General features: G+C 38.8%; 1 protein-coding gene across 1 annotated transcript; it reads left to right on the top strand.

Annotated features, from left to right (window-relative positions):
• Positions 1-2,987: 2,987 nt before the first annotated feature.
• On the top strand, positions 2,988-12,383 carry DEFB127 (defensin beta 127). The gene is given in 4 exon segments (XM_032606075.1): positions 2,988-3,036; positions 4,622-4,759; positions 4,762-4,793; positions 12,240-12,383. Coding segments are annotated over 4 exon segments (363 nt in total).
• The last annotated feature ends 2,724 nt before the right edge of the window (positions 12,384-15,107 follow it).

Genomic DNA, 15,107 nt, shown 5'->3' on the forward strand with positions numbered 1-15,107 from the left:
GAAGAGGGAGGGAGGAGGAGGGAAGGAATGAAAGAAGGAAGGAAGGAAGGATGGAGGAAGGAAGGAAGGAAGGAAGAGCTTCATAAATTTTTTTAAATTAAAAAATAACAATAAAGCTGTCAGGTTAAAAAAATAGTTCAATGATGTCTTCTGGTCCTATTGAAAGTTATTTGTGTTACTGCCAAGTGATCACCTTCTCAGTAGCCCTGCTTCTTAAAGTCTTGTATAAATTCTGCTAGGGGGCTTCCCTGGTGGTGCAGTGGTTGAGAATCTGCCTGCCAATGCAGGGGACACGGGTTCGAGCCCTGGTCGGGGAAGATCCCACATGCCGCGGAGCAACTAGGCCCGTGAGCCACAACTACTGAGCCTGCGCGTCTGGAGCTTGTGCTCCGCAACAAGAGAGGCCGCAACAGTGAGAGGCCCGCGCACCGCGATGAAGAGTGGCCCCCGCTCGCCGCAACTAGAGAAAGCCCACGCGCAGAAGCGAAGACCCAACACAGCCAAAAATAAATTAATTAATTAATTTTAAAAAAAATTTTAAAAAAAAATTCTGCTAAATTTCAAAATGCTTAATATATGATTTGATTTTTGTTAGAAGTTAAAGGAGAGTTTTGCATGAGGGAGGGTGGATATTGTGCAAATCAGAGTTAACCTATGAAGACAGAATTCTGAAGGCCAGTGTATCCCTGACAATGTAAACATCTCTGAAATTAGCAAAGGTTTGAAAGACCCTAGGCTTTCAAAAGTCATGCAATTGGTGGAAGTTTGAGACAGTTTTACTCCAACCTTCCTATTAATCAGGAAAATCCCATAAGCGGATATCTGGGATAAACAATAAAGCAATTTTAATTCAGCTAAAGAAAAAATTTAGAATAGTATACAACGTGTTCCCAGATGTTTTCTTTAGATAGTAGTAAGGCTACTCGTTATTTTGTTCCTTCTCTTTTGTTTTGTATTTCCAGATTCTTGTTAATAGTGTTAACAAGTTATATGATAAAACTATTTTTAAATACTGTTTTTAGTTGACATAAAAAGGAAAATAAAACAAAAGACTTTCAAATAAACATGCTTCCTGGCTGACCCACTTAAATAAATAATTTGCTCTCAACTCCTCAACTCAATAGAGCCTGGTGGGTGAGTTATCCAGAAATTTATCACACTTACATCCTTTTATAAGTAGTATACTAAAACAATCTGTACTTTTAAAACTCCCGGTGGACTTTGAGGTCCTTAGATTTAGCAATAAGTACTGATTAGTGATTTCTTCCTCTTTAAGAAACATCATGTTCTTTATTCATCCATCTAACTCATGAAAACACCTACTCCCTACTTTATGGGATCAATCTAGGAGATTTTCCAGGCTCATAGACTCTATGGCAGCAGGGGATAGAATAGACATACACATATACATATGCATGCACACATGCAAACACACACACATTACTGAAGTGGGAGCAAATAGACACAATTTTTTCTAAGATGTTCTTTTAATGTTATCTGTGGGACAAAGGAATGTGAGTTTTCTAATCAAAGAGTTGGTGAAGAAGACAGTGCAGGTTAGATATAGAATGTTCTCCTCATTGTAGAGGCAATACATTTTGTTAATATAAATAAACTCTTTCATCTTCAAAACTCAAAGATCAATTTTTCAGCCCTACCCTCTTTGTAGTTCTCATCCTATCTAGAATAGAGTCCATGATTTACTTCAATAACTAGAACTCTTTTGTTCCTCTTCTTTTAGTCATTTAAGTCCTTGGGCACACCACAAACCTGTATTGACCTGACTATCTGTTGTGTACATTTCTGTATTTAGATAGACAAGTGTTGCTGGTGGCATTACACAAAAAATACATTGATACTATGTAAATTTATGGTAATCAATCTCAACTAGTTCATCTACACTGTCCAGAGGCTATTGTATTGAACTGCTCACAGCCAGAGCCAGAGTGAGAGGTTGTTAAACTAAGATGATAGAGACAGTATAATCTCCAAAACCTTATTCCATAGATGATATTAGTATCCTGGTTTGGATCTAAAATGAACTGCCTTGATTCAAACGGATTTCTGGATTGGTCTTAGACATGAAAATGACTGAAAGCAATTCAAAGGAAAGTCTATTAATCTTCCGATAATCTTTCAAAAGGGGTATAATGCCATAGAAATCAAAGCCTGAGTAACAAAATCATTCACATAGTTTCCTAAACCTGCATTAATAAGAAATGTGTTGTCAAAGTAGAACAATCCCCAGAAGAATTTTCTCCCAACCTCCTCCAAGATATGTCCACTGAAATCAATGGACAAGCAAATCTTCCCAGAGAGCAGACCAGAGAGATACAAACTAACTAAAGAATTCTCTACACTGGCAGGAAATAAATCATTGCTATTTTGGTCCATCAGGATGATGCTTTATGCTATGTTATCTCTGTATTTTCTCCCCTTTTTGCTATTTCTAAATGAAAATTTTATTGTAGTCATCCTTTTAATCTTCCATCATTGTATATTGCTTGTCTGTAAATTTAGCTAGGATATAAGAATAAAAATCAGCTACCATTTGGACTGGCTGAAGTGATAGACCCAATACCTAGAGACCTAGATTTAGCTGAATGCAGTCAATGGAATAGGCTTCATTTATTCTATTTCCTTATTCATTCCTAGAAGTGAGTACCTGTCTACCTTGGTCTATCTGGGCAGACAGCCAAAGTAGAGAAAGCACAGAGTTTTCTCACCAGCAGTCTACAGCCTACAGAATGGCATCAGGTGTGATGGGATGGAACACACTGTGTCTCTGAATTCCATGTGTGGGTAAAGTGGGTAAACAAATTTCCTGTGCCTGCCCACGTGATAAAAAGTCCACAGTTCAGAAGTTTAGGGGCACGCTTCGTATTATAGCATCTGTTCTGGTTCAGTGCATAAGAATCTAAGTCTCTGAGGGAGATGACATAGTGGACCAAGAGCCTTGGCTGTCACCTCCTCTTGGGAGCCTGGCCATGAGGTTCCTCCTGATCCTTGCAATTCTGCTGTTCCAGAACTTCACAGGTAATCCAGAGATTTCCAAGGGCTGACTCAGACCACGCTGGTTTTATAGAGGTGAGCGTAGCTGCCTTCCAGGGGCTCACTCAAATCAACAATGGATGGAGTACTTTCAAGAACGCAAGAGAATTTTATAATCACAGTAGGAAGAGATAGGGCCCTAAGGATGGCTGAAGTCCATCCAATGTCATCAGAAATTCCCTCTTCCTGAGCCTTCTACTGTGCTACTGTTTTTAAAAAAGGAGTATTCATAGAGCTGAAATAAGTCATAATTTCCTCTGAGAAGGACTCATTACAGAAAGACATAAGACCAATATCTGGGGATGCCCTTATTTCTTTGGATACAGATTTTACTCTGGCACCCAGCCATATTTTATTCCAATCTCATACTGTAGATATATTTTCATCTATTTTACTACAGTGTGTGAACAGTGGAAGGAGAACAAACTTTGGATTCAGGTTTTAGAAACATGCCTTCAACATCTACTAGTTTATCGACTTTGGATAAAAGGTGAAGACTGGCTGAGCCTTAATTTCCTCATTTGTGGAGATAATGACACCTGGCTCATAGGGGATTTATTAAATGACAAAAACGTGTAAAACTTCTAGCACAGGGCTTGGCACATACTAAAAACTTAAAAATTAGCTTCCTTTCCTCTTTCAAAATCAGACCCCTTATATTTGCCCCATATTATAGGAATAATAATGGTCTACCTGTAGCCCCTTAAACTCCTAAGAATCAAAGGAATCTCTAGAACCTGGTGTTGGAGGCTGCATCTTTGTTCTCAGTCTCATCCTCTGGGGTTTATTCCAGAGGATAGTACAAGCCCCGAAGCCAAAATGTGAACATCCTGAACTCTTAGATTATTGAAAATATTTAGGATCACTAAAGTAGACATATCAAGGTGAGCAGAGGTCTGGAGAAATTCTTTCCTCTGGAGATAGAAAGAGAATGAGAGGTCATAGAGGGATAAAACAAACCCAAGACTGGTTCTATGTGATGACATAGAAGCCAAAAGAAGATATGCATTGACAAAATGCATTGACAAAAATGTACAATACTGAGAAGTAATGAGGGAGGAAGAAAGTTGAGGGTAAAAATATCTGACTGGACCAAAAAAAAAGTCATTCTTGACCATGGTAGCAAGTATGAACCCAAGAGCAGAGTCTGATTCAGACATAAATACCTAGTAACAAATTATTGTATTCCAAGCAGTGGTAGGGAAGTAGTACTCTGGAAGCATTCAAATAGAGGCAGATTTTCTGAGGTTCTCAGATGGAGCATAGTTCCATGGCCTGAAATCAAGGATTCAGCTCCTTTATTTTCCCAAATAAGATCTGTTGCTCTTGGTGAAGTCCATCAGATGTAGGATGGAAACCCAAAACCTTAGAGGAATAAAATATGAGTGATCAGTTAGACATAAACACTGAAGTTCACCCTCTTGGAGAATCCTCTGTGGAATATTACTGGTATATGTTCTGTGGGTCTCCCATATACTTTATCCCTACAAATATTCTCTGTCTTCCCTATGACTAAAGTTGCCTTTTGTTTCAAACACTGACCTTGGCCTATTGTTCTTTATGTGCGCAGTAACCAAACAACTTAAGAAATGCTGGGGTGAATACATACGAGGATTCTACAGGAAAATATGCGAAACAACAGAAATACATGAAGTACTATGTGAAAATGGGAGATATTGTTGCCTCAGTATCATGGAACTGGAAGCACTTAAAAATTTACCAGAACACCTCGTCCAAAGCCAGTGACATGCATTTACTTTTCCACAAGAGTATTATGCATACGAACAGAATTATACAAACTCCAAAAAAAGTTTACATCAATCAAGCACAATTTTCTGTTAGTTTATTTCTCAACCTATTCCAATAAACTGAGGGGAAGAGGTCCACTTCCTCTCCCTTCTTGTTCCTAGATCTCAGTCTAATAAATCTCATTGCCAGTTTTCTGACTCATTGTTCTTTAACCAGAGGTTGAACATTCAATATATCATATGATGAACTGATAAGGACAACTCAGAACCTCCCCTTGAAAAGAGGATACAACCAGTACACTAAAAAATCTATAACATGGAAGACTAGAAGGAGAAACTCAGGAAAGTAGACCTGTAATTCAGGAGAGGGAAATATGAAGCTGAATATTCAGAAAAATATGTGAGTTTAGGATTAAAGTTGTGCCTTGTGAAATGTGTAGGATTTCAACAGGTGAGTGTTAGTAGAGAAGGTAATTTGAGTGAAAAAGATGAAATCAACAAATGGAAGGAAATTAGAAAAGACAGGACATTTTAGGAGAATATACATGCATTTTTTTGGTTTAAGAATAGAGTACCCGGGCTTCCCTGGTGGCGCAGTGGTTGAGAGTCCGCCTGCCGATGCAGGGGACACGGGTTCATGTCCCAGTCCGGGAAGATCCCACATGCTGCGGAGGGGCTGGGCCTGTGAGCCATGGCCGCTGAGCCTGTGTGTCCGGAGCCTGTGCTCTGCAACAGGAGAGGCACAATAGCTAGAGGCCCACGTACCGCAAAAAAAAAAAAAAAAAGAATAGAGTACCCAAAGTTGAACTATGGGGAAGTCTAATTTCCTTAGCTCCTGTGTAAAAGCAGTGAGCTGGGAAGATAGAGAAGAATAACATTCCACTATTATGGAGCTCACCATATAAGGTGGAGGCAGACATAAATATGTAACTCTAAGACAAAGTTTTTAGTTGTTTCTTTGCTGTTGTCGTTGTTTAGTGTGTTACCACTAGGAACACATCCTTTACTGAGGTGACTGGAGCCCTTAGGTGTTTGGAGGAAATGTAAAGGACCTAGGAACTGGTCTGAATTGCAGTATTGTATGAGATTTTGTTGCTGTCTTGATATGCAAGATGACATAATGACTATCCATTTATATACTCAACCTAATTCTTAAAATTATACCTTTTGGATGTGATTAACATGACAATTTTCTTTCCAACTACTTTTCACACTTATTTTTCAGTTTTGTTTCTTATATTATTTCACCACTGTAGTATCCATCATGAATTTATGGTATGTGTTCTCTTAATTATCCTCTTATCTCCTGTCCTAGGGCTGGGGCAGGGGAATATACAAGATGAGCCTAAAGTATCTCATAGTGCCATAAAGTAAGCACACGCTTTAAAAATCAGAAGGATGCCAACACACCATTGTAAAGCAAGTATACTCCAATGAAGATGTTAAAAAAAAAATCAGAAGGATGGGGCATATTAATGGGACATAGGAGTCACTTTGAAAGAGCTTTGAATGACCAAAATGGGGACAATTTGAGCAGTAAGATAAATAACATAACATTGGATTATAATACAAGGTAGAAGCGAACATCCATGAGTCCATACTGATATGTATAAATAAATAAATAAATAAATAAATAAATAAATAAATGGTAAGAAGAGACAGATTTTCTGTACAGAAGAATTCCAAGTAATTTATGTAAATACTTCTTCCCCAAGGAGGTGGGGCTTCACCTCCCTCTCCCTTGAATATGGGCTGTGCTTAGTGACTTCCTTCCAAAGAGTAGACTACGGAAAGGAGTAAAAGGGTGACTTTAGAATGGGTAAACTTCATAAAATCATGTTTTAGATTTTATGGAAAAATCACACAGATAGCATGAACATGTGATGTGATACAAATGGCACTTCACCTTTGTCGTCTTCCTCCCAAAAACCCATAACCCAGTTTAACAATGAGAAAAACCCAAACTGAGTGGCATTCTGCAAAATATCTGACCAATACTCCTCCAAATTGTCAAATTCATCAAAAACAAGAAATTTCTGAGAAACCGTAACAGACCAGAGGAAGATAAAGAGACATGACAACTAAAGGTAATGTGATATTCTGCATGATCTCCCAAAACAGGAAAAGGAGGTTAAAGAAAAACTATTATAATAAGGGCAGAGCTTAGTTAATAACAATGTACTTAACTGTGACTAAGGCATCATGGTCTTGTAAGATGTTAACAATAAGGAAAACTGGATGAGGAGTATACAGGAGCTCTCTGTACTATCTTTGTATTACTTTTCTATAGATAGAAAACTGTTCTAAAATTAAAAGTTTATTTAAATTAAAAAACTAAACACTGGCTTCCCTGGTAGCACAGTGGTTGAGCGTCCACCTGCTGATGCAGGGGACACGGGTTCGTGCCCCAGTCCAGGAAGATCCCACATGCCGCGGAGTAGCTAGGTCCATGAGCCATGGCCGCTGAGCCTGCGCGTCCGGAGCCTGTGCTCTGCAACAGGAGAGGCCACAACAGTGAGAAGTTCACGTACCGCAAAAAAAAAACTAAACACAAAATCAATTTGGCAGGAGTCTCTGTTTTCCTATTTATCCAAGAGCCTTCATATTATACCGTCATTAAACATTTGATGGAATCAACTAAGATTCAACTCTTTATAGGAAGTATACAAATTATAGGTTGTTTCTTGAAGACTTAAAGGACAATTCTTATTTTCTATTTCTTTTAGTTAGCTTTTGTATTTTTGCTTTATTATTTTTCCTATTTTGTTAAGATTTTCAAATGTATTTCCCTAAAATTATTTGTAAAGTCTTCTTTTTCTTTTTAACGTCTGTAAGGTATATAGTGGTGTTACTTTTTTGTTTCACCATTGTCTGTGTCTTCACTTTTTTCTTGATGTCTCACCATTCACTTATTAATTTGATAAGTCTTTACAAAAACCAAATTTTCTTTATTAATTTTTGTTTAGTTTCCATTTCTTTAAGGTCTTTATTAATGTTTTTATTTTCACTTATTTTTCAAACAACTTCACGTGCAATAATATCACATTTTAAACGTGTAATATAATGTCTTATTTCTACTTTGTTAGTTTTAATATGCCTTTTTTCTAACATTGTTAGATGACGTTTACCTCTCTTATTTTTAGCCTTTCTTCATTTCATACATGAGCATTTAAAATATTTGTTTATTTTTTTATTTTTGGCTGCGTTGGGTCTTCGTTGCTGCACACGCGCTTTTTCTCTAGTCTCAGTGAGCGGGGTCTACTCTTCAGTGGGATGCGTGGGCTTTTCATTGCGGTGGCTTCTCTTGTTTCAGAGCACGGGATCTAGGCCCACGGGCTTCAGTAGTTGTGACTCATAGGCTCTAGAGTAGAGGCTTAGTAGTTGTGGCACACGGGCCTAGTTTCTCTGTGGCATGTGGGACCTTCCCACACCAGGGCTCGAACCCCTGTCCACTGCATTGGCAGGCAGATTCTCAACCACTGCGCCACCAGGGAATCCCCACATACATGAACATTTTAAAGCTATAGATTTCCCTCTCTACATAGCTTTAGCAATATCCCACAAATTTTTAGCATATAGTATGTTCATTATTGTATTAAAAACCTTCTTATTTTTCTTAGATAAGAGTACATAAATAGAATTTACATTACATGAGGACTATAGGGACAAACATTGACCATGAAATTTTCTCAATTGTAATTACAAATACAGTAATATTGCTTTAATTATATGTAAACAAAATCAACGAAACATCAAAACTTAAAACAAACAGAACATATACACAAACATCTACACACTTGTCCTTCATATAGTTTGTTTTCAGTATGATCCTCTGTCTTGCCATGAACTTTTATGTGGCTTAAAACTGGCATTTATGTCATAGAGTGTTCTGCTGTGATTTACGTCATAGCAGAATACTCTATGACCTAAATCACAGCAAGATCCTTTTTGACCCACCTCTTAGAGAAAAGGAAATAAAAACAAAAATAAACAAATGGGACCTAATGAAACTTAAAAGCTTTTGCACAGGGCTTCCCTGGTGGCACAGTGGTTGAGAGTCCGCCTGCCGATGCAGGGGACACAGGTTCGTGGCCGGACCGGGAAGATCCCACATGCCGCGGAGCGGCTAGGCCCGTGAGCCACGGAGCGGCTAGGCCCATGAGCCTGCGTGTCCAGAGCATGTGCTCCGCAACGGGAGAGGCCACAACAGTGAGAGGCCCACGTACCGCAAAGAAAACAGCTTTTGCACAGCAAAGGAAACCATAAGCAAGACCAAAAGACAACCCTCAGAATGGGAGAAAATATTTGCAAATGAAGCAACTGACAAAGGATTAATCTCCAAAATTTACTAGCAGCTCATGCAGTTCAATAACAAAAAAACAAACAACAAAATCCAAAAATGGCAGACCTAAATAGACATTTCTCCAAAGAAGATACAGATTGCCAACAAACACATGAAACAATACTCAACATCATTAATCATTAGAGAAATGCAAATCAAAACTACAATGATGGGGCTTCCCTGGTGGCACAGTGGTTGAGAGTCCACCTGCCGATGCAGGGAACACGGGTTGGTGCCCCGGTCCAGGAGGATCCCACATGCCGTGGAGCGGCTAGGCCCGTAAGCCGTGGCCGCTGGACCTGCGCATCCGGAGCCTGTGCTCCGCAACAGGAGAGGCCACAAGTGAGAGGCCCGCGTACCGCAAAAAAAAAAAAAAAAAAAAAAAAAACTACAATGAGATATCATCTCACACAGGTCAGAATGGCCATCAACAAAAAATCTACAAACAATAAATGCTGGATAGAGTGTGGAGAAAAGGGAACACTCTTGCACTGTTGGTGGGAATGTAAATTGATAAAGCCACTATGGAGAACAGTATGGAGGTTCCTTAACAAACTACAAATAGAACTACCATACCACCCAGCAATCCCACTACTGGGCATATACCCTGAGAAAACCATAATTCTAAACAAGTCATGTACCACAATGTTCATTACAGCTCTATTTACAATAGCCAGGACATGGAAGCAACCTAAGTGTCCATCAACAGATGAATGGATAAAGAAGATGTGGCACATATATACAATGGAATATTACTCATCCACAAAAAGAAACAAAAATGAGTTATTTGTAGTGAGGTAGATGGACATAGAGTCTGTCATACTGAGTGAAGTAAGTCAGAAAGAGAAAAACAAATACCATATGCTAACACATATATATGGAATCTAAGAAAAAAAAAAAAAAAAGGCTCATGAAGAACCTAGGGATAAGACGGGAATAAAGACACAGACCTACCAGAGAATGAACTTGAGGATATGGGGAGGGAGAAGGGTAAGCTGGGACAAAGTGAGAGAGTGGTATGGACATATATACACTACCAAACATTAAATAGATAGCTAGTGGGAAGCAGCCGCATAGCACAGGGAGATAAGCGTGGTGGTTTGTGACCACCTAGAGGGGTGGGATAGGGAGGGTGGGAGGGAGGGAGACGCAAGAGGGAAGAGATATGGGAACATATGTATATGTATAACTGATTCACTTTGTTATGAAGCAGAAACTAACACACCATTGTAAAGCAATTATACGCCAATAAAGATGTTAAAAAAAAAACCTGGCATTTATTTTTCTTTTATATTGACCTCTGTTATGATTCTTCTAGTCCTGGACTTTCTACATCAGTAAATTTTTTACAGTTTTTTTTTACTTACAAAAGTTTGTTAATTAATACCATTATCTATTAACAATTTCTCTTTGTCACCATCATTTCAAAAGTGGAAGAAATTTTACCACCAAGAAAGATGTATAAACGACATAGTAGGAAAAAAAGTCAGATTTTTAACTAAATTCATCCAATTCCTTAAAATATCATTGCATTATTCTAATTTTTCTAATTTTATTACAGACTGGTTTAAACTTTATTATGAACTACATTGGGGTACATGGATCCTTTTAAGAATTCAATTATTTAGTTTTTAAATTCTCAAATTTACAGTTTATATAATTACTGATACTCAGTGGGCAGTAGACCTCTAGGGTGTATCTACTGCACTATGTCTTGTCTTCTATAATAACTCTGAATCTAAACTTCCCTTCAGTTATTTTTTTTTTTCTATAGTTAGGTGTGGAAGGTGTTTGCTTACCTGTTTCCTCTATTTTAATAAATAATATATACTGCACAGCCTAATGGTTAGTGTTTTTGTCATTTTTCATCTGCTTGTGACAGATGGACTCTTGGTCTGCTCTTGAACTCTGATAATAGTGATAGGCAATACCCATTCAACGATCATTATGTCAAAATACACTCAATAGTTCTGGAAGTTTCTAGACAATCTTTCCATTTTTTGGAAGCTTGAGATCAATCCCACAGCCCTGTCCCACATGAGAGTCCTGTCACCAGTAATAACGTGTCTAAAGATTCCAGTAAAAATGTTAGATTTTAATATAATGTATAAACTATTATATTAAATATAAATGATTTCAATAAACCATTTTTAAACGAGAGATTATAAGATTGGATTAAGGGCTTCCCTCGTGGCGCAGTGGTTGAGAGTCCGCCTGCCGATGCAGGGGACACGGGTTCGTGCCCCGGTCCGGGAAGATCCCACCTGCTGCGGAGCGGCTAGGCCCGTGATCCATGGCCGCTGAGCCTGCGCGTGCGGAGCCTGTGCTCTGCAACGGGAGAGGCCACAACAGTGAGAAAAGATTGCATTAAAAAAGAAGTCCTAACTATTTGCTGACTACCAAAAAAGCTCTTTAAATATTAAAAACAGTAGATAAATTTTTTTAAATTACATATAACATTAATTAAAAGAAAGCTGAAGTGGCTATATTAATACTGGGCAAAGTAGATTGCAAAACAAGGAATATTAGCAGGGATAAAGAGGGACATAAAGAAGTTAGTTTGCCAAGAAAATATAACAACACTAAATGTGAATGCAGCTAAGAATAGAACTTCAAAATAAAAACTGGTGGAACTAAAAGGAGAAATAGAGAAATCCTCAATTATATTTGGGGATTTCAACACTCCTCTCTCCATATATTTCTCAACGTATTGTTCTCCTCTTAATCATCACTTTCTTCCTGCTTTACTCGCATTTAATTTTCTTTTTAAAAATTTAGGTTTTTTATCTCAATAATGTACAGCCTCTAAATAAATGCAGGAAAAGTGTTTGAAACGTTCAATATTTATTTACGAGAAAACCTACAGACAATGTGTCTCTTTATTGCCTGCACCCAGGCTGACCCATCTGACCAGCAGTTTCCCTACTGGTTAATAAAGTGAACCACAAAAAAAGTCATTTTCCATCAAGTTAAAAAGAATGTTAGTACATTCCACAATCTGAACAACCACAGTGCACTGATAAACCAGCTCCCAAGGTGGCGATGCGGACCTGATTTAAAGTATTTGCTAATTTCCTTGTGTAAATTCTCCCACATAGTTTATTTCAAGCTATAACGTGAAGTCACTGAATATGGAGTTGGAAAGAGATGCTCACACTTGGCTCTATCTACTCAGTACAAGCCAACACCAGCGCACTGCTCCCCAGTATGCTAATGCAGCAATCAGCGCCTGTTGTTACTAAGAACCAGGCAGCTGCCGCTGCTGCATGAACATGGCCCCTTGGCTCCTCTGACTGAAGGAGCTTTCCAGAGCCTGGCAGACAGCAGTGTTAACTGCACTCCTACACAACCTGGATGCCAGGATGCATATCATGTGGTCAGTGCACACAATCCTCATTCACTCCCACCCCCCAGGTGAGGCAATCATATTAGGTTCCAAGTCTGGAGGGCATGCTGGGAATCAAGCCTCAGGAAACAGTGAGTGAATGAAAGAAGTGACCTCAGAAAACTCCTGAGATGCAGTCAGGACTGGGGGCTAAAGTGTGCATAAGCATGTCAGTGAATATGTGCAAGTTCTGAATGTGTGTGATCTTGTGTGCAGTAATGGGTTGAAAACAACCAATCACATGAGGCAGTCTTAGAGGGGAAAGTGTCTTAGAGTCAGAAGATGTCCCTTCCTCCGTTTCAAGCCACTAGAGTTATAGTTCTAGCCTGCACAGGGAGGTGGAAGGATAAAATCTTTGAACTGGATACAAGACCGGAATTTTGGAAAAGGAAAAAAGTGGACAAAACTTTGTAGAATCCAACCAGGACATAAGTTGTCAGGAAACACTACCCAGCATAAAAGGAGAATTTAATATAGCTCAGCTAGGAAGAAATCATATCTATACACATATATAATGACATAAAAACATTTATGAGAAACTTTAATAAACTATCTTTTTTGCCATGGCACACTCATTATACCTTCCAATAATGCAATGTCAACTCCTATTAATGTTCCCTTTGCTTCATAAAGTCCCGCCAGTCACTGTCTCCCCAAACCCTCTTGCTACTAGTTGAAGAAGCAATTAACACATGCTTGAACTAACTTAAAAATGAAAGTGGTGCTTAAGTTAAATAGTAAGTAGAGGGATTTTTAAAGGACTCTATGGGGAAAGGATACAGAGAGAGAATTCAATGCATAGAAAACATCCTGCACTGAGGCCCTGAATTAGAAGGAATACGGTATATTCCCCCAAAATGAGGCTTGTGGGCAAAGAACAAGAGAAAGGATGATGTTGGAGAGTTACTTATTAGGCTAATAGACCATGTTAAAGCTTTTGATCTTTAACTGAAGAGGAATCGGAAGCCATTAAATATTCTAAGCAGGGAGTGATGTGGTCAGGTCTGCACTTTTTAAATCACATTGTACTGAATACATAAATGTGTTGAAACTGGGAGTAGCTACGGAGAGAACAGAGAAAAGGTTATCACCATGGGCCAGGTGAGAGGTGGTCTGGACCAGAATCAAGGTAGTGAAGATGGAACAAAGTGGGTAGATTCAAGAGCTATTTAGCAGCAATAATCATTGGATGTGGTGGGAGTGAGGATGACTAACTCCCTGGTTTCAGCCCACAGTGATATGAGAAAGTGGGTTATGGTGGTATCAAGCACTGAAGGATAGTCTATATCCTTGTGTTTCCTCATTATCACAACTCCAGCTTCTCTTCGAAGCCCCTTAAATGAATTCTGGAAGATATGGATTGAACCTGCGGTATAGTTATATTATGGCACATAGAATTGATAGTGAGGGCTCAGTGAGATCCTAACGATATACCAAGATGGCAGTAGGATCCCACATTTGATGCATATAGTGACTCTGTTGAAATAATAAATACTTTTTTCTTTATTTAATGACTATAGATGGTGCTGATTCTGCTTTCTTCAATATAGTCACGAAAGTATCTACTGCCTCTTCCCAGAATCCACTGACCATTTCATACCCCAATTCACTTTTTCCCCTTATCTAGCCCACTCGTGGAGGGAAAGGAGACTGTCTTTTCTATGTCTAGGAATACGGTGTAATTGGACATGAATTGGCTCTCTGAAGCTGAGTCAATGCCCTGAGAAATGCAGATTTTTTTCTTTGGACTGTGACCTAAAAGAAGTGTCTCCATTTTTTATCAATAAGTGAGCACTATAGGTTGTAGTGCAGTGTGTCTTCACAATACACCTGTAGCAGGAAACAGAGTTTCATGCATTATCTTAATGTGTGGATCAGAACAAGTCCACCACGTCATGAATGAATGCTGGTCAAACAATGCAATAAAAGTGAGTTTCTATGGGACCAAAGTGTGTGTTGTACTCCAGATGCATAACCCATTTGTGGTTTTATTTAGTCCTGATATAAATTTTAGTAGAGGCTGTCCTCAATTTTGTCCCAAAGCATTTCTCTTCATCACTGTTAATGCTGTGTTCCCCTCACTGCTCTCAACTACCAGTTTGCCCAAATTCCTAGTCAGAATTTCAGAAAGAACCCCCTTGATGGTCTCTGCTGAGTAACACATTCTACACCTGGCAGCCCTTGGATGAACTGCATTGAGTCAGACGCCCATCCCTGTGCAAGGTATAGCCTAATGCTGCTTTCCAGAGGGAAGGCTATGAGTAGAACCATTACAGCTACAAGGAAACTATAAGGATGACAAGCACTGAACTAACACACTGGAAGCTCTATCAGAATCTCCTATTTCCTGAAATATACAAGCATTTACCCAGTGACCCAAGATAGAAACCTAAGAGGAATGCTTAAATCCTCTCTTTCCCATTCTCTGTTTCCAAGTAATCAACTAATTTGGTTGAGTCTATCTTCTAATTATTTTAAAAATCTAGCCTTACCTCCATATATTTTCTAACATTGCCTGCAAACAGGCATGCATCATATCTTACCAGCTGATTGCAGCTCCTTCCTGTTCTGTTTGCCTCCA

Source organism: Phocoena sinus, chromosome 15, assembly GCF_008692025.1.
Source record: "Phocoena sinus isolate mPhoSin1 chromosome 15, mPhoSin1.pri, whole genome shotgun sequence".
In the NCBI taxonomy this organism is placed as follows: domain Eukaryota; kingdom Metazoa; phylum Chordata; class Mammalia; order Artiodactyla; family Phocoenidae; genus Phocoena; species Phocoena sinus.